The 22,020-nt window shown below is 28.2% G+C and overlaps 1 protein-coding gene across 1 annotated transcript; it reads right to left on the bottom strand.

The window, feature by feature from the left end:
* Window positions 1-11,640: 11,640 nt before the first annotated feature.
* On the bottom strand, window positions 11,641-16,298 carry LOC107014477 (proline transporter 2-like). Its single transcript, XM_015214404.2, has 7 exons — window positions 15,904-16,298; window positions 15,256-15,480; window positions 15,068-15,162; window positions 14,588-14,777; window positions 12,723-12,847; window positions 12,334-12,549; window positions 11,641-12,226 (listed from the first exon to the last, which is right to left on the bottom strand). Exons 1-7 carry the CDS (start codon window positions 15,998-16,000, stop codon window positions 11,849-11,851), a joined length of 1,326 nt encoding a protein of 441 aa, XP_015069890.1. The 5' UTR covers window positions 16,001-16,298; the 3' UTR covers window positions 11,641-11,848.
* Between the last annotated feature and the right edge of the window lie 5,722 nt (window positions 16,299-22,020).

Raw genomic sequence — 22,020 nt, forward strand, 5'->3', positions numbered from 1 at the left:
CAACTCTAGCCAGTCTTCAGCACGTCAGATTTCAGGGTGAGCTATTGTTCCTAGCTCGGGCTGGATTCTCTTATTCACGTCTTGATGTCTTTGAAGTTCGGACATGGACCATCTTTCTACTTATTTTAGTTCTTAAATACTCTTAGACTTAGTAATTTGAGGATAGATGTTCTTGATGTGATGACTTCCAGATTTTGGGGATGATAAGTATTGTATTTTTAGAAGTTTAGTTAATTGATTTCGTTAATGAGTTTTGGATCTTCCGCATTTTATTTACTATTCCAAATTTATATACTGGTAAACGTTGGGGTTTAGATTGTTGGTTCGCTCACCTAGTAAGATAATTGTGGGTGCCACTCGCGGCTCGTTTTGGGTCGTGACAAACTATGTAGAAAACAAAAGAACATTCTTTGATCTGCACGTAACCTGAATAAAACTTGTATCAATAATGAATTAAACAAGTAACCAATTATAACAAATCAATCAATTAATTGCAAAATGCATTAAATTTGTATTTTAAAAATGTATTACACAAATATTAAAGTCGAGGTAGAAGAGAAAATTAAGCATGAATAAAAAAATGTAACAAATGAAATATTAGACAATGATTTATAGAGTGAATTAAACCTGTACCAAAAATGAATTAAACAAGTATTCAATAGGAACAAATAAATAAAAATGCAAAATGAATTAAATTTGTATTAAAATTGTGTTACACTGTGTTAACTTTGAATAAGAAGAGAGAATTAAAAATGAATGAAAAACGTAGCTAATGACTGACAAGACAATGATCTGTAGAGTGAATTAAACTTGTATCAATAATGAATTAAACAAGTATCCAATAATAACAAATAAATAAATAAAATGTGAAATGAATTAAATTTACATTAAAATTGTATTACACAGTATTTAAAGTTGAATTAGAAAAGAGAATTAAGAATGAATGGAAAATGTAACTAATGAAAAGACATGACAATGACCTATAAACTGATAAGTTATATCAGTAATGAATTAAACAAGTATCCAATAGTAACAAATAAATCAAAAGATTTTCAAAATGAATTAAATTTGCATTAAAATTGTATCATCTAATTCAACTTTAATACATTTGCAAGACAATTTAATGTTATATTTAATTCATTTCAATCTAATATTTCTTCTACAATCAATTATAAACTTGACTAAACGCTCTTAAAATTAAGATATGAACTCCAAGCGACATTTTCAATTATTTGTAGAATTACCTATTTAAACTTATCACAAATTCGTAAAATGCAAATAATGAATTCAAAATTTGAAGCTTTATAATGACTATCAATGGTGAAATCTTACTTCTGTAATTTTAATGATTTGAAATTTCTACTTTAAAATGTGATTTTATACAATTTTACGATTTTTTTGTTCCTCTTTTCATCTTTTTTTTTTGTATAAAAATAGTGACATGCACATAATGAAATATGAAAAATTGATTTGTTAATTAAATAAAAATCAAAAGATGAAGAAGAATTTTTTAAAAAAAGAAAAGAAAAGAAAATAAGAATACGAAAATAATAATGATAGAGAGAGAAAGATAAGAAGAAGATCTTTAAAAGGAAAAGAAAAAGATTAAGAGGCAAAAGGACCGAGAAAGGAAGCGACAGTACCTTTTTTTTATTTCAAAAAAATGTTATATTTAGTTATAAAAATTATATTGACATAAATGGTAAATATTTTTTAAATATAGCATATTTATGTGATTTACCCAAAGATCAATATCTACCTCTACATACTTCTTTATACAAAAAAAATAACTAGTAATTAATTTTTTATGGATCTTAATTAATGGTACTACCTCTGTTCCTCCTAATTACCTGTTTTTTTTAATTATTATTTTAATTATTCTTAATTACTTATTTATTTAGACCGATTAAGAAAGCATAAATTTTTAATACCTATTATATTCTCAAGATAGAATTTTTTTAAAATCTTAAATTTTTAATTCATTCACTTCGTAATTAATAGGAATAAAATGAAAAACTCAGTATGTCAATAATTAAATGTGTTAATTTAAAAGTGGACAAATAATTAAGGACAAATAAAGTATATTTTATTGGAGTCATTCTAAAAAGTTTACTTTCATAGGATTATATTAACCTTTTCAATTTCAATAATAATTGTAGTACAACTGATTAAGGGAAAGCATTTCTATACATATAGAAGGAGCTTTTCCCCATATTTATTGGTTATCCCGATATTTACTTATAGTTTGATATACTTTTAAGGGAAAAGGGTCTGATATACCCCTCAACTTTGTCATTTGGAGCTGATATACCCCTCGTTATAAAGTGGCTCATATATGCCCTTACCGTTATACAAACGGCTCACATATATCCCTGCCGTTACAAAATGGCTCATATATACCCTTCATTTAACGGAAGTTAAAAAATTAGTTTTAAATTTATACTTATTACTTGTAATTTTTAAAAAAAAAATTATTTAGGGGTATATATGATTCTTCTATCAAAGTTCAAGGTATATTTTAATTTTTTTCATGTATAAATTATTTTCTGACTTTTTTTATTATAATTATTTGAGTTTCTTATTCTTATTTTGTTTTTTTCTTTCATTCCTTAGTTTAAAGAAAAAAAATTTAAACTATTTTTTTGTGTGTATTGTAATTTAATTTCGTATTCGAAGAAAAAATTTGGTCATCTACAATAAGTTTTACAAGAATAATAGTGAAACATAAATAAATTTTATTATCAAAATAATAATTATAAATTAGTCATTGAAACAAAAAAGGTCAAAAAAATATGTTTGACGAGGATTAAATTTACTCATATGGGATTATATTTTTTAGAAAAAAATAATAAAAATTTTGATTAAAATTATTTTTTTTTCATTTCCGTTAGAGGAAAAGGGTATATGTGAGCCATTTGTTTACAAGTAGGGGTATATATGAGCCACTTTCATAACAAGGGGTATATCAGCTCTAAATGACAAAGTTGAGGGGTATATCAGACCCTTTTCCCTACTTTTAATTTTGTTATTTAGAATGAGACACCTATGCACTTTAAGGGAAAGCATTTCTATACATATAGAAGGAACTTTTCCTCATATTTATTGGTTATTCGATATTTACTCATAGTTTGATATACTTCTAATTCGTTATTTAGAATTAGAGCCGTCAATATGGCTAGGCCCGTTGGGCCGGTTTGGCCTAATCCGGGATTTAATAGGGCTGAGCTAAGATTTTTGGAGCCCATTTAAGAAAAGGATTTTTTAGCCCGGCCTGAATAAGCCTGCTTATTTGGGGGGCTTGAGAAATATTGGTAGGGCCGGCCCGTGGGCCAATAAAAATTAATTTAAAAATATAATATAATATTAAAATTTAAAAATAAAGAGAGTCCAAAATCAAAATAATTAGATTAATATTTCTATTTAGATATTTATACTTTTAGTTGAAAAAAAAAACTTAATAAATATTAAGGAAAATGCACAAGTACCCCCTAGACTATGACCAAAATTCCAGAGACACACCTTAACTAAACTAAGGTCCTACTAGCCCTGAACTTTTTTTTTTGTAATTTTATACACCTTTTGTCTTATGTGGCACTCTATGTGACTCCATGCAATTGAGGCGCGTCAGAGATATTTGGATGCCACGTAAGCCAAAGAGGTACACAAAATTACAAAAAAAAATAAGTTCATGAGGGTAATACGACCTTAGTAAGGTGTGTCTTTGGGATTTCGGTCATAGTCTAGGGGGTACTTGTGCATTTTTCCCTAAATATTATAAAGATAATTTTATTTGTGAATTTGATTAACAAGTAGTGACAAGGTCTCATTTGTTTCCATTAAGATTAAGACGTTTGAATTTGAATACACATTTAAATATTAAGATGTGCATTAAGATCTAGATGTGTAAATCTGAATAAACATCTGAATATTAAAATATTGTCTCTGAATCTGAACACTAAATTATTGGGACAGTTTGTTTTCAATATATGAATGCACATATGAAATTAAATGTTATATCAATAAAATATTATAAAAAACTTGTTAGTAAAATAGTTTTTTTCATATAAAATAATATTTTGAATATTTTTATCGTAACAAGGTAATATGATTTATCTTATAAGAACTCAACATCAAGTTACATCATTAATATGACTATTTTTTGCACTCAAATACTTTGAGAATCTAATATAATGCAATTTCAAATAGTTTATATAGAGTAGTATAAATATAGTTTAGGAAAATATTTTATTTTATTATAGAAATTTTTTATTGTTATCGATCAAATAACTAATACTTTCTTATTTTTTAAAACCGTGCTAAATATTATATCATGGGAGTGCTTATCAATTCAAATATATTGATCAATTTAGAAAGTAAAAGATGTATATTAAGTTAATATGCATAAAGGAAATTATAATGGCAAGCATGTAATTAATATTAATTAAATAAGAAAATAATTTTTATGAGTTGTCGTGATTTAGTTGAATTAAGATAGGAGTCTTATTTTTTAGTCTGAATAGTGTTAAGGGTGTGTTACAGATCTAATTCATTCAGATATATCCAGACCCATTATGAGGCTTTTAAGAAAATAAAACAAACGAACTTAATGAATTGAATCTGAATAATTAAGATCCAGTTCTTAAAAACAAACACACTTAATGAGGCAAATCTGAATGATTAAGATTCAAACCCCATTAAGTGCAAACAAATGAGGCCTAACATAATGTAATATTGTTTTGTCGATATTTATGATAATGTTTCTAAATTATAATTTATAATTTAATTTAATAATTATAAAAAAATATAATTTTTTTAAAAGTGGGCTGGCCCGGCAAGCCTGTAGCCCACGTACTTGTGGGCTGGGCCGACCATTTTCTGGCCCACACAAAAAATGGGCTAGCCTGGCCTGGCCCGTAAAATGTCAAAACCTGTATGGGTTAGCCTGGATGGGGTGGGCTAGCCCATATTGACAGCTCTATTTAGAATTGATATATTCATAATGCCCTTATCAATCACTCACATATATCATTACTGTTAAAAAAGAAGTTTACATACACTCTTTAAGGAAGTGGAAAAAATAGTGTCGGACTTATTTTTTGACTTTTAGTTTTAAAAAGAATTATATATATATAATCCTTCTAGCAAAGTTCAAGGTATATTTTGTTTTAATTTTCATATAGAAATTATTTTTTGACTTCTTTGATTATCATTTTTATATTATTTTTTTGACTTCTCTAATTATCATTCTTTGAGTTTCTTCTTCTTCTTCTTCTTCTTCTTCTTCTTCTTATTATTATTATTATTATTATTATTATTATTATTATTATTATTATTTCATTATCTAGTGTAAAAATTATGACTAATTTTTTGGAGCTAAATTTCAAATTCAGTTTTTGTATTTGTAAAAATAAATAAATTAGGGCATATATAGAAAATTTTACAGGAAAATTAGTGAAACATGAATAAAATTTGACAATCGATATAATGAATTTAAATTAGTCGTTAAAACAAAAAAATAAAAAATAATACATGTGAGAAGGATCAAATATATCTTATGTGAACTTTTTTAAAATATAATAATTTAAAAACATAAATTAAAATTGATTTTTTTTAATAAAAATAACACTCCACACACATTTAAGATGATAAATATCAAGTTATAAACATACTTTTTGATAATAAACTACTTATAGCATATTATTATCAAGTTATAGCATATCAAGAAAAAATATATTATTCTCATTAATTATTTAAATAATAATTAATTTATTTAAATAATTACATTTATTATTCAGTTACCTTTTTTAAATCAATCTATTTAATTAAATTAATTTTTTAAGTTACCTTTTTTAAACCAAATTATTTGATTACATTATTTTTTTTAAGTTACCTTTTTTAAACAAAACTCTTTAACTATTATTAAATAAATTAAACATTATATAGTTACCTTTTTTTAAAAAATTACAAAATAATAGGAATTTTATCATTCCATAATAACTACCCACCACTATCTAAACCAATACCAGTTTTTTTTAAAAACCGTCACACGCTATATTTAAAAAAATAAAGATTCATCTTCCCCAAATATTTTGTTCTTCCCCAAATTCTCACCAAATCTTCTTTATTTCGCACGCCTAACATTAATCTTCACCAACATTAGCTAGTTTTGCTAAAAAATCTACAACATTAACATTCTTCTTCACCAAAATCTACTGTTTTGGTCAATAATCTTCCAACTTTGCACTCAAAAATCTGTATAATGTCGAAGAGAGGCAATGAAACCCCGCGTAAAAGTAGAAGGTTGAACGATGAAGCAAGATCTGAGGAATTTCATGCTCCATCTTTCAACATTTTGTCTCAAACACAAACTCAATCTTCATCTGCAAAAGAAAACTCTAGAACAGAAAAATCAAAAATGAAAAAAAAATAAAAATAAAGAGCCAAAGGAAATCGAGAAGAAGAGAAAAGGGAAAGAAAAGCAAAGCGTAGGTGAATCTGTGAAGAAGGGTGAACCTCGAACTCATAAAGGACAAGTTATGGACACCACCAATTATCCTACTCCAAAATTCCGTAACAGAAAGTAGAAATTTTCATCGCACACTGTACATTTTTTTGAATGACATGTTTTTTAACTTATGAACTATTTATGTAATTTTTTAAGTTTTTATTATGAATACTGATGGTTTTATATAAATTATCAATCAATATTACTAATTATTAAATCTGTCTCACTTTGTATAAATTTTGAACGCAACAAGAAAATATAGGAACACTGTATGAATCATGTATGAACATTATATGAATTATGAATGTCATATTATAATTTGATATATAGAACATAGACAAATGTTATGTATATACTATTTTTTTAAAATTTATATAAATGACAGTCTGCTTCACTATATATTTATAATTTTTAAATGTGTATGATATTTGTATAAATTGCACTTTTAAATATGTAATGTTAAATTTTTATATGCATAATGTATGAAAAATATATGAAATGGTATTGACATATGATTCAATATGACAATATGAATAAATATATAATTATACCTTAATAAATGTGTATGACTTTTGCATAAATTACTTATTCAATACGCATTAAATTTTTGTTGTATGAATTCTGTATGATAACTGTGTACTTTCAAATACAAAACAGAAACAAATGTTACTTATATTACTGGTATGAATACTGTATGAAAAATGTATGAATTATATCATATTATACTTTGATATGTAGAACATAAACATACATTATTTTATATGCAAATATTGCTTGTATAAATGTATAAATTTTGTATATAGTCCTCATTCAATATGCAATAACTGTATGCATACTGTATGAATATTATATGACTTATTAATGGTAACAAATGTTAACATATGAACAGTTGTATATACAATGTATGAACATTGTATGAAAAATAATATGATTCAATAAAAAAAATAAAACATGTGATTTGACAATTTAAATACTCAAAAACACAGATGTAACAGTAGGAAATCATTGTTTTTGTACATGATAATTTGAACATGTTTTCCTATTGTGTCCAACTTGATGGCATCTACTGCATGTGCTTTTTGTCCTCTTGAATTTCACATCAGCGAACCCCTTCCAGCGTTCAAATTTGGGTCTTCCCGCTGAACTTTTTTGACCGGGTCACATCATTTTAGACACGATTCATACACACTTTCTATATATTTCACTGATATATACAAAAAAAAATCCAATTTCATACACAATTAATCCACTGTTTATACACAATTCATATATATGTAACATATCACTTATAAAAAATCAATTCATACAAAAATACTATATAATTCACTTATACATACAATCAAAAAAAGCACTCTCATACACAATTTATACAATTTATTAAAGATTTAATACACAATTAATTCAAACTTTATACAAAATTCATATATATATATAACAAATCAAACACTGATATATATAATCAAAAAATGGGCTTTCATACATATTTCATACAATATATTCATACATTACATACATAAATAATACAGTTTTCATATTTCATCAATATACAAAATTTTATCACTTGACAATTTAAATATAATATGGAGTGGCTTTTACCAAAAATTCACATTTCATATAACTTTCAAAAAATGTTAATACAAATTGTCAGACTTTGTTCATATTTTTTTTCACAATAAAACTGCACAATGATTCAAAATCTGTAAATTTTTGTATTTTCTACATAAATCAATTATCACACCAATCTTCATTTTAATTACAAATCAAAAGAAAATTACTATTACTTAATATTTTTCATGGTATCATATACACATCGTAATTGTATCACAAAAAATACATCATATCAGCATCTGCAATATAACAGAAATAAAAAAGAAACATTCAATACATGACAAAAAAAAACAAATATAATTACAACCAACAATTTATACTTAAAACATAACAAATCATAATTAAAAACTAACCTGATGAATTCCACTTGCCACAATGTTTAATTAATATTGACACAATGTTCTCTATCAAATCAAATCTAATCGTTTTCAACGTCAAATATTAAGAATTTTTTTATAAAAAAAAAACAAAAAAATATAACAATATTCAAATATCAAAATAATACTCAATTCTGAAAAAAACAAACAATGCACGTTTAAGGAAAGAAAATAACAGATTAGAGTATTTTAAGGATTTAAATCATAACTTATTATCTTTAAAACTAAATGGAGACTTTTATGGTATATCTAATCTGTAAAAAATTTCAAATCCCTTAAAATATGCTAATTAGTTATCAATGATTAATTTTAACTAATTTCACGCATCACACTATCTAACATTAATTTATCCGTTTTTTCTTATTTTACTATCTATTTTTAATGATTTAAAATTAACATTATTTTCTTTTTAAAAAAATGCTATAACTTGATATATTAAATGTTATACAATGCAAATTAAACTCTTATGCCATAACTTGAGAATATGACTATATAAAATGCTATATACCTAATTTACACTTTTTTTTACTTTTATTTGAGGAAAAAAGGTGTGTGAGAGTTTGTATAACCTTAGGGATATATATGAGTCACTTTCATAATGAGTTGCTCTAAATAATAAAGTTGAAAGTATATTAAACCCTTTTTTCCTTCTTTCAAAATATTAATATTTATCTTAAAAGAAATTTTCTTGTTGAGGCAAACATAACGCTGTCATAAATATATGATGAATGATTAAGTTCAACACTCCATCCGGATAAATCAAAATTATGATATAAATGATTGGAATTATTATTAAATTCATGGTCATATTAATCCAAACAAATATAATAGATTAATATACGAGTTAAAATATAATTAGTGTTTTTAGCTATAATTTGTCTGATTACATAGTGTATCTATAGTTTTAGTCAGTGTTTTAAAAGGTGGGGGCGTGATTCAAGGTGTTTATACCGTACAAAACGAGGCGTATTAGTGACGGAAGTCTCATGGATCTACGGGGCATAGTGTCATGTATATTCAATTTTATAGTTTAATTACTAATAAAATAAGCAAAAATAAACTTTTACATGATTGATGATTTTTATTTGAGATGAGTATTAATAATCAAAAAAGAAGAAAACAAAGTATTATAATTACTATTTGAGAAATATCAATTATCATTACACCAATAATAAAAATATGATTTAAAGTAATAAAAAAAAGTTCGAAAAAATAAATTAAAAACGTCCGGGCGTACATTTTTACGCCTAGGACTTACATTTTTATGAGTGGGGCTTACGCCTCAAATTTTAGGACTTATTCCTTATGAATCTACGTCTTCAATTTACACCCAAAGCATTTTTATACGCTTCGCTCCTAGGCTCACCCTAAAAACATTTTTGGAAGCACACTGATTTCAGTAGCTATGGTATATTTTGCTTGAAATTTATGTGCATATATATATTTTATACAAATTGGAACTCTAAACTTAATCAATGGGGCCACAATTATGTTATTAAAAAGAAAAACATCTCACAAATCATGATTATTGTTTCTTATTAGAATTTATCACCAAATATGACTTTTACCAAAAAAAGAAAGATGAATATAACTTCCTAAATAACATATTAAAAGTAAATGTAACAAATGGTGAAATTATACAAATAAAATAGTTGGAACGTATACATGTTGATAATATACAAATACTAAAAGCAATTGTATTAATTGTTGAAAATATACAAATATGGACTAAAAAGTAAGAAACCTCAATAACATTGTTATGCTAAATCCATAAAATTGTATACTAACATAATATGAAATGCATTGATAGAAAAACAACTCACAAGAAATATACAAAAATAAATTATACAAAATACAATAATAATGCTTAAAAGTATACGAATAATAGTTGGAATGTATACTTGCTAATAATATACAAATACAAAAGAAGTGATTGTGTATAATTTTTAAAAGGAGAAAAGACAAATATAACACTAGACTATCGTAAATGGTATGCAGATACTCTTCGTCATACTTTTGGACATTGGTGCTCTTGCTGTTCAAAAATTAGAGCACATATACCCTTTATACTAATGGACATACACGTATCATAATCTTATTCACCGATCTGACATTTATTAAATATCAGATCAGCGAATAAGATTGTGTCACGTGTCCCTATTAGTCTTCCGTTAGAGTAAGACATATATGCTTTAGTTTTTGCACTACAGGGGTACCAATTTCCTAAAAGTATGACGGAGGGTATATGCGTACCATTTACGATAGTTTGGGGGTATATTTATCCTTTTTTCCTTTTTAGAGATATACAGATAAAGTCTAAAAAGTATAAAAAACTGCAATAAATATTGATACGCTAAAGTTATAAAATAGCATACACATAATAACAAAAATGTACAAAGTAAATTGTAAAAACTACCTCAATTTCTTCACCATGATGTTGTACCATTGACCCAGATTCATCATCTTCTTGTACATATGTTTGTAGCCCGTGTTCATTCAGTGTTGAGGTTTTGAAGGAGCCAAATCGTCAAAAGATGGTGTTATGGTTGTTCGTCGAAGATCTAGTCTACCGGAGATGCTTCATCTGTGTTTATGCGATTAAAGCTAGTTGGTTCATAATGAATTTCACTAGAAAAGGGAAGCTTGGTGGTTAATAGTGACGAGGGAGAGGAACAAAGGCGGTAAGGATGGAAGTTTGTGGTGGTGGTGGTTTGGTTTGTTGTAGTGACTGGTGGTTTGTGGGTTGGTGGATTGATGGGTGTGAAGGGAGAAGAACAACAACTAGGTTGGATGGTGGTGGATGATTCAGAGAGGGAAACACAATTTTTTGGAATTTGAAATCTGATTGTGGTTGAGTGAATTAAGAAGAAAATCAACAAATTTGGACAACTTTGGTTGCAACCTTTGGCTATATTTTAGAGAAACCTAAATGTTTTTATTAAGTTTAGGCTAATCTCAGATCATCAATAGTAAACAGTAGAACAAACCTTAACAAGAAGGCTAGGCATCCTCCAGTGCCAAAAATACAAAAGTAATGCAAAAGAGATGTTTGTTGGGTGGCAGCATTAGCACATAGTGATGTATTATAAAGTCATACAAGCCTAGACCAAAACTGAACAATATCAGTTGTGGCTACAAAGTTATCAGCAATGATAAAAACTGATTGGTAGCATTAAATTAACAACACCTGACTGCTAATGTATACAATGTTTGAGCTTTAATCAGATCATCGTCAATGAACAAATGCAACCAATATTGCATTGTTCTAATAAATACCAAGTAAAAGTTGCTAACAAAGAAATATATATCTTGGAACCCTTATAACTACTTACCCAAACAGAAAAAAAAGAAGAAGAAATTACAGATCAGCAAAGACATGATAAGTTTGAGTCTGTACAACGGTTAGCTTCAAGGCAGCTACAAATGCAGCGACTGACACGCAACCAAAGACAACAACATTTAGCCAATGCCAACTCTTCTGTAAGCTAGATAACTTGTCTTTCTTAGCTATAATGTACATGTGGTTTGGGAGTATGAATGTGAGCGGAATCGTGCTGATAGCACCAGTAAGGCTCATGAAGTTACCTAGGAAAGGTAGCAAAGCTGAGAGGAAAGTTGTCATGACAAGGTAACCACCTCTGACAACCAGTCTGAATAGAATATTTCGTGGAGCCAAGGCACTTCCTTTCACTCCATATTTAGTATCCAGGTACTCATATGTTGGACTTGCAAATATCTACAAGCAGCAGCAAAGAAACAACGATTAGATCACAATAATCAGCTGAGTAAACTGTTGGGCCTCTTTTTCAGTAAAATGAAAAATAGTCACAAGGTGATTATTACATGCAAGGTAATGATAGCTTGGAAAAAAGCAGATAAGTGAGCCACTCCTAACACCCAAGCTGGACCATGAACATTGTTGAGCAAATAGGACGAAACAACAGATCCGTAAGCCCAATACCCAATGTAAGTAACAGCATGCATAGGCACAACTCCCACCGTGAACTGAAAGTTAAGCGCTTTCACCATGTTTCCAACGACAGGTTGTCTGATTGTAGCCTGTTGCAACACAAATTCAAGAAAATTGTATCAAAACACAGGTTGAAATTTCAGATTACTTACTGAGTATAGGCAACTGATACACTGATCATATAACATGACTTGAAGGACGACTTCAAATTTATAACAAAGGATGGAAGTCATCAGAAAAGTTGGTGGACGTATTTGCAAACCTGTATCTCTGGAATCATTCCAGTGTTAAATGCGAAGAAAAGGTTTCCAGTCGCACCAATAATTGCCCAAATTTTATTTTCTCCTGATCCTGGAATGTGATAGTCCCTAGGAGGAGCCTTTACACCTGCAATATGGAAATTAGACAATTCAGTTAACTTAGTGCTATGAGACGAGCAAAGACAATACTAAAGTAATTGCTTTAAAGTATTTCTCAAGGACCACCCAAGGACAGGCTAATGAAAGAACTGTAGGCATCCTTGTCACTCAATAATATCAAACAGAAGGACCTTCTTGAAATTAAAGCTGTCTCCATACCCCAAAGGCATGCATGTGATTGATATTATGGACAATTCATTATCAAGTACAAGTTCACACCAGAATTGTACAGTTGACACAGTCCTAATGCTATAATAAGTACAAATAAACGAAGATAATCAAAAGATTAAAAGTCATCAAGACCATGACAAAATTTTGGAAAACAATAAAAAGTTCAGAAGGTATACGTGAGAAGCATAGAGGACGGAAAAGTTAAAATTCTTCCCCTTGACTGGTCTCTCAGTAGAAGGTGAGAGAATGTGAAAGATATTTTTCCATTTGAAAGATCCCGGTCTAAAACTAAAAGGGGATCTCTCATATAACAGAATTTTGCTTCTCCTTGATTATAATTAAATTTCTTCATGTTTTTGTATCTCCCTCTAAGAGATGGTTTTGGGGCCAAAAGTAAGATTTCCTACAACCTTATTCTCCTCTTTGAAATGATCTTTGAAAATTTAACATTCCTTAACTCTGAACACCGAGAATTTTTTTATATAAGAGCATGGTTCTTGTGCATCAAGGTATACACCAATTTTACATCAACTGCATATCAGGTTTTTAGACAAGATAAGCTCCTCCATGTGTAGATACCTACAGGTGAATATCACAGGTTTGCAGACAAGATAAACCCATCCATGTGTAGATACCTACATGTGAACTATTCTCCTCATATGATGATTAAATTGCAGGGAATATGATATTTATACTACAGTCAGCAAGTATACTAGCAGCCTTAGACAACATAGAACAGTACAGACAAATATAAACATTGTTGATAAGCAAGAATAAAATCCACACAACCCGAAAGCTTAGACTCAAAACTTTTGAGGGGCTGCTGGTGAGTAGGAGAGCAAAGTTCATATCGCCTTCATGATAGCTCAACCGACTGTTCCTTGTGATTTTTAAACAATTCCTAGAAATGAATGACAGAAAAGGCAAAAATGCCATGTTGCACTGATAAAATCTAGCTGGCTTCCCATATATAATTTGACAAACTGGTGATGACATTCGGATGCATCTCGAAATTTCTTATGCAGCAAATGCTGTCAGCAAAGAATAATTATCTGATTATGAATTAATTTAACAAAATTGATTTCCTTAAACATGCATTAGTTTTTTATAAGAAGTTTGCTTTCATAATGTAGAGAAAAATGTAACTACATGATGAGCACCGAAAGCCTGCAAGTCTTTTTAATAAGCAACTTGACAAATGGCGATATCCAGTAAATATCCTGACAATAGGCACGGGCTTTTGAACTTATAAAACTGTTTCAACATTGATATCATGATTTTGTGGTCTGATTATATCATCAAATTTCATCCTCAATGAATGTGCAGTCTAATTAGTCACATAGTATTCAATTTTGTCATATGTTCAATAGTTTTACGGAAGCAGCCTATAACACAATTTTCTGATATCGTATGCAATTCTACTGTTAATTCATGTTATTACATGCTCTACTTAATTAGTAATGTGAAATATAACTGTTGGCACATGCACACAGTGCTCTGATGGCTAGTAAAACACTAAAGGAAGTAGCAGACATACCATCTTGAACGGACAACACAAATGCTATGGCGAGATACAGTATCATGAATAGTGTTGAAAACCCGAGCCAAACTCTCAGTGCTGATAAATGAGGTGTTGCAATGGCAAAGAGGATGCAAGCAACTCCAGCTATAGCTATAAAGTGTGGCAGCTTTAACATATGGTCATCCCTAAAGAGCATACAGAAAGCCTGCAATTAACTCAAAGAAAACGGTGCATCAGAATAATTTTACAATTATATTCCACTTAGAAGCCTAAGAGATCATTTCCACCCAAGATTTACTGAACTCAATATTTGCACGGTGCAATAAAGCTATAGAACTCCAACACAAAAAAAATCATTCAATCATATCTATACTTTGCAATGCCTTGCCATCTTTCTCTTCTCCTCTTTATCTGGTATAAGGATTTCCAGGTCACCATATCTAAGTATGCGAAGAAAAAAAAACCAAAGTTTGCACGAGGGAAGATATGTCTAACCTTTAGGGCTGAACCACTCATGATGACATATCCAATATTTATCAAGAAGAGATTTGCATATTGTAGTGCCCATATAAGCAAATAAGCTGTCCGACCTGCAGCAATAAAATAAGCCCAATTTAGATTAAAAGTGACAAAACAATCAAGCAATAAAACAAGTGTAGCTGTATTTTCATCATTGTTCATACCATACAAAAACCCGGCAAGGTCTCTATATCTGATATGCCTCTTGCCCCCAACTTCATGGAGCTTAGCCATAAGAGTACTTGCATACAAAGACATAATTGTGGACATAACCAAACCAACAACACCACCTATCCAACCTAGAGGAACCATGATTGTGCCAGAATATCCTAGTGCATACGCGCTGTTGACACCCATGCTCAGAACAACTCCCACCTGAAACCATGAATCTACATCCCGCAAAACAAATAAATTAACAAAAGAGCCAAACACCAGTACAAGGAAATTACAATTAAAGAAACAGAAAACACCAAATTCTAGATGAGACAACCTATTTTTGGAGCTTTTCAAAAAAGACAAACAAGAAAATGACTTCTTTCTCATCATCATCAATGAAACCCAAAAAAAAAAAACCAACTTAAACTCTTGATTCAAAGTTTGTAACATGAAAGTGGGCATTTGGCATAAAAAATTATACATGTAAATAGGGCAAAAAATAGTTAATTTCTTCTTGCACATATATAAATTGTTGAATCCCTTTTACAAAGGACTTGTGTTCTTGTTTTGTTTTATTTTTTTAAAGAAGATAGATAAGAATAGGTTGAGTGTCAAATAGGTGTTGGGTTCATGAATGGAAAGTGGGAAAAACAAACCTTTGCTAACTTGATGGGCGGTTTCAGGAATGATAACAGAGGCCTCTTCGTCATTTTTGTCCTTATGAGAAGGGGTATTATAGCGGTTATTTTCCATTGCAAACTGTTGTTGTTTTTGTTGAAGAAGCAAAACTCCTTCTTCCTCTGCACTTTCCAAAGCCAGCCCTATTGGAATTGGAGTCTTCACACCAATACGCAAAAAAGATGCGTATATGGGGTGAGAAGATGAAGAAAAAAGAGGTAACGGGTGGAGATTAACTTTTATACAACACCAACGAATGAATCAGTGGCCGCAGCTCTTTGCTGCCATGAAATCAGCACAGCTATTGATTCTGAATTTCTGATACACCATTCAAATATGGGGGCTGCGCTCTCTGGCATTAAATAAGACGTCTCTTTGGTTCAGTCAACCATAACCCTTACCGCTATTTGGACAATGTAATACTATATCACCATAGCATTTGGATATGTGATTTTATGCTAATTTCATATCATAGATGTGATATGATATTCTTCAAAAATTATGATACAAAAGAAATATTATATCATGATTTGAGTTATTTTAATATAAAATTGATCTACGAATTTATATTTTGTTAAAACAACTCTACATTTATATCTACTAATAATTTATTTCACATATAAATAAAATTTATAATCACATCATTACTTTTAAAAATTTATTATTATCACCGACATAAAATTTATTATTCTCACTAACATATAGTCACATTAACTCACACTCAGGAGCAGCTCAAGTATATTAGTGGTCTGAAACAAAAATCAAATGAGCCTTAAACTTGAATCGTTAATAACTTTTATATAATTTATTTCTTCTAGTTTTCAATTGATATATAACCATTCTTATTTTAAATTATTTTTAATGAGATATAGTACTCTAAATATGTCAAATTTCTTCTAATAATTCCTTCATTTTTCATGAAAATTTTACTTCTTCTACAAATAGTATTCAATATTTATTAAAAAATAATAAGTTAACGTCTATTATTATTAAAAACGAGGCCCCTTAAATTTGAGGGCCTAAGACACATGTCTTTTTTTTAATACTGTCGAGTCACCTCTGCTCACACTTCACGATTGTTGAGTAATAAAATCTTGAAGAGCCCGTGAAAGGTGTTTCATTTTTACTCACATATATTGATGAAACAATTACTTAATTTGAGAACAAATAACTTTGTAATAATTTATTATACGATTTTATGAATTTTTGTTTATTTGATAATATCGAATAAATAATATGGATTATTTTAATAGTTTTAAAACTTATGGAATTTTTATGTTTATGAGAAAATATACAACAATAGATTTCATATCACATGTCCAAACAAAACTTCAATTTCATCTCATGATTCCATATCGTGATACAATATTATGATTCCATATCATGATATCATATCGCATGACCAAAGGGGCCCTTACTCCTTCTATTTCCAATTACGTGATTTATTATTTTTTTGAGAAAAAGATCTAATATACCCCTCAACTTTGTCGTATAGAGCTGATATACCCTTGTTATGAAAGTGACTCATATATACCCCTTCTTATAAACAAATGGCTCACATACACCTTTGTCCTCTAACGGAAATGAAAAAAAATATTAATTTTAATTTGATTTTTTATTATTTTTTCTAAAAAATATAATTCCATATGATATGAGTAAATTTAATCCTCGCCAAACATACTTTTTAATTTTTTTTTGTTACAATGACTAATTTAGAATTATTATTTTGATAATGAAATTTATTTGTGTTTCATTAATATTCTTGTATAACTTATTGTAGATGACCAAATTTTTTTCTTCGAATACAAAAAAAATTTACAATATAGACAAAAAAATAGTTTAAATTTTTTCTTTAAACTAAGGAATGAAAGAAAAAAAAAATGGGAAACTCAAATAATTATAATAAAAGAAGTCAAAAGATAATTTATGTATGAAAAACTAAAATATACCTTGAACTTTCATAGAAGAATCATATATACCTCTAAATAATTTTTAAAAAAAATTAAAAGTAAAAAATATAAATTTTAAACAAATTTTTTAAACTTCCGTTAAATTAAGAGTATATGTGAGCTCATTTTGTAACGGCAGGGTATATGTGAGTCGTTTGTATAACGGTAAGGGCATATATGAGCCACTTTCATAACGAGGGGGTATATCAACTCCAAATGACAAAGTTGAGGAATATATCAGACTCTTTTCCCTTATTTTTTAATCGACTCAATAACAAGAATTTAATTATAAAATATATTATTTTATTCTTAATAAAATAAATAATCATATAAATATAATGTATATTTTAAATTATAAATTTTATATATTGTTATTATTTTTCTTCAAATTCATATCAAATTAAACTACGCAATAACACAGAAACAGTAATTCATGCCTATACATAAAAATATCATATTCCCTTGGAGTTGGAAAGGAAAAAGAAGTAATATACAGTAAGATAATTCCACAATGCAACTTTTTCATTATATTTCAACATTATCAAAATGAGTACGGAAGCAACAGGTCGGAGACTATTTAAAAAGAAACATTTTTTTTGGTTTTAATATATCTTTGTTTGGTGGCTGAATTTTTGTAAAATTGTAGCCTACATAATTATTCGCATAATTTTAAAATATTTAATTAATTTAATCTATGAAATTTTGGAAATTTAAGTTAAACTTTTTCAAAAAGCCTAACACGAAAAATAAAAGTAACGGAGGAAATATTAACACTCTTTTACTACTTTTAATATTTGCAATAATAAATAAATTTAACGAAATCATTTCTTATTTTGGTGAAAACATTTTTTCCTGCAGAAATAATCATTCAAAATTAAAAATAAAAATAAAAACATATCATTATTTTCTTATTATGGTGAACACTTGTTTCTGTGTGTTTGGCAGAGGAAAACATTTTCTCAAAGAAAACTAAATGAGGAAAATTAATTTTCCTAATGAAAATGAGGAAATTTAATTTTCCTAATGAAAATATGAAAAACAATTGCATAAATAACATTTCAAAGTTATTGTCTCTTTACCATCCCCTAACCTCCCCTCTCTATCTGTCTTAATAACATTTTGCTAGACAACATATGAATGCTTTTAAATAAAATTTGTTACTTTCCAAACACAAAAAATAAATAAAACGCTCACTTATTTTCAAAAATAAAAACTATTTTCCGCAAATATCATTTTCCTTTCCTATTAAACAAGAAGAAGATATGGCAAAAATTGGCAACTGAAAAAGAGACATGTTTGTCAATGGTTTCAAACTCTTTTGCCGTCATAATAAATACTCCTTCCATTGTAAAATAAATAAATTGTTGAGGCAAAGCACATTTATCACCCAAAAAAAAATAATAATAAGACTCAATTGAATATTTTTTTTTTATTTTTAATTATTCGTAAATTTTTCTTAAAAATATAAATAATTCAAAATAAAATAATATATATGAACAATTAACTTTTTTAAAATTATCAACTAGTATAGAAAAATATAAATATAAATGAGGCATAAAAATAAAAAAAATTTAATAATTTTTTGAAACTTTAAATAATTAATTTACTTTAAACTATAAAAAAGAATTCAAACACTATTTATTTTTAAGCGATATTATTTGTTTGTTAGGTATTTGGTTAATAGTGTGAAGTGGATAAAACCTACCGTCAGAGGTATTATTATTAAGTATTTGACCAAAATGATCACAAAACAAAAATGTAGAGAAGAAAAACTAATTTAACTATCACTCATACGTTGCAACGTGTATTATTATTTCATCATTATTGTTATTAGTATTTATTATTATTATAATCATGTAATTATATATTATAGTCATAGGTCATGGACTAATTCAGCCTATCATTGTGATTTTTTTTTTTATATATAATAAAATATTGTTATTTTGTCAGCCATGTGATCAAGTACCACCTAACACGCAATTTTGAGTTCCCAATGTTAATATTGCATGATCACTAAAATCAGCTCTTGATTGAAACAAATAAAATAAAAGCTTTATACCCCGAAATTTTTGGGGTTTCATTTTTTATTATTAATAATAAATTTATAAATTAAATCCTTTTAGAGTATTTCAAAGTATGAGTACAATTTGTTTATTATAAATCTTTAAAATGGATTTGAACAATTGAAAAAGTACGATTTCGTTTTATGTTCTATTTAGTAATTAAAAACTTAAATCACTAGTTGACGAGAATATGAAGGGAAAAAAACATTGCTTTGACCAAAAAATTCTTTAAAATGTAATATCAACTCAAATTTTGATAGTTTAGACTTATTTTTCAAATAAAAAGTGTTAAGGAGAATGGTATAAGTATTGAACATAAAAATACAATAACTCAATTAGTGTTATAAACAATTTATATTATAGTGAATGTCTAATTATGTGGAGTCTTTTTAGGATATAGTTAGAAATTTTAAATAAAGGTTCTCCTTCATTGTAAAGAAGATAATATTAAATATACTTCAACATGAATAAGAAGTCTTTTCTTTTCTCCCTACTTTTTTTCTTTTTCTAAATTTATATAATTTCATAACACGTTATCAGCACGAATTTCTAATTATTCAGATTGACGGAACCAACATTATTGAAGATAAAGTAATATGAATCGTTTGCTAATATTCGTAAAAGTTGATCTAATTCTTACCAGGTATGTATGTATCTGATCTATAATATATTTTGAACTGTCAGGATACCTTGTCATATCATGAAAGTTTTATAAGCCATTAAAATAAAAGAGTAACACAAGCAAGTTCTACTCAAATTTTAACGTCATAAAGATTGTGTGTGTTTTTCTCTTTCGGAACAAGAAAAAATGCTAATACCACTAAAATGCATTCTTTTATATTTATGTTTTGCTTGTAATTATGTGTCAGTATGGTGGTTTATTTAAGCCCGTTCCATTATCTAAATTTTAAAATATAATATGTGTTGGTTTATGGCATTATGATTTCTATGTATGCTGCAAGCAGGTTTTGCTTAAGAAAGTCTTTGATTAACATGTATTGTCAATTTTGATATTTTACAAATTAATCGAGAAAAAAATGCAGGATGATTGCATGTAAACTCAAAAGAAACGGTGGCAGTGATTGAACATTTTTCTACGCGAGCATTTGTACATGTTTACTTTTAAGCAGAAAATTATTATTAATATCATAACTATGTATGAGCAATATTATTGGAGTTAGTGTGATATAATATCATTAAAGACTCGGGTGAGTCTCAATTGAGAATAAGATGATGGATTCAATTTTCATCACATAAAAGAATAAGACAATGAATTTACGTCCAATCACACCAAGAGGGTAAGACATCAGGAGTTTTGATGCTTTGTGATGAAAGATGTTTGGTTCAAGTCCCTCATCGATTTATGACATAAGACGTTGGGTTTGAGTCTCAATGCACCATATTGATGATATAATGATGACTAAGGGAAATAATGAGTTTTTGATAAAATTAGTCATGAAATATATCTCGTTGAAGCAGATTCATTCCCCGAAGTGAATATAGCAGTGCATAAATGTCTAAAAGAAGACAATTGATTAAATGATGCACATGAATATGGAATGAGGTACTAAGTTATCGAAATTTGATGTACTTGGATGATTGTGTTCTATTCATGAAGAATGAGAGCCTTTGATAAATGGTAAAAGTACAAATCCATTCTTTAGAGTGAATGAGGTGTAAGCCACCATGCTAGACGTGAAAGTGATTGCAACCTTTGATTGTAGATGTGGTATCATCAAGATTGTCTCTAGGCAGATATGTTAAAGAAAGGTTCCATACTTTAGATATGTTAAAGAAAGGTTCCATACTTTGTCTTTTGACTTTTTTTGGATAATAATTAGTACAATTGAAACACATTCTAATACTATTTCCAATAGTGTCTTACTTCTGCATGATTGTATGGGACATCACGAGTCTATAATGATGAGGTGAATTATAGATAATTTGAATAGACATCCATTAAAGAACCTAAAGATTCTTTTAAATGGTGAATTTTCTTGTACAGTTTGTTAGCAAGGTTAGTTAATTGTGAAACCATCATAAACGAAAGTTGAGATTGAATCCTCTGCGTTGTGGGAACGTA

Source organism: Solanum pennellii, chromosome 3 (assembly GCF_001406875.1).
Source record: "Solanum pennellii chromosome 3, SPENNV200".
NCBI lineage: Eukaryota > Viridiplantae > Streptophyta > Magnoliopsida > Solanales > Solanaceae > Solanum > Solanum pennellii.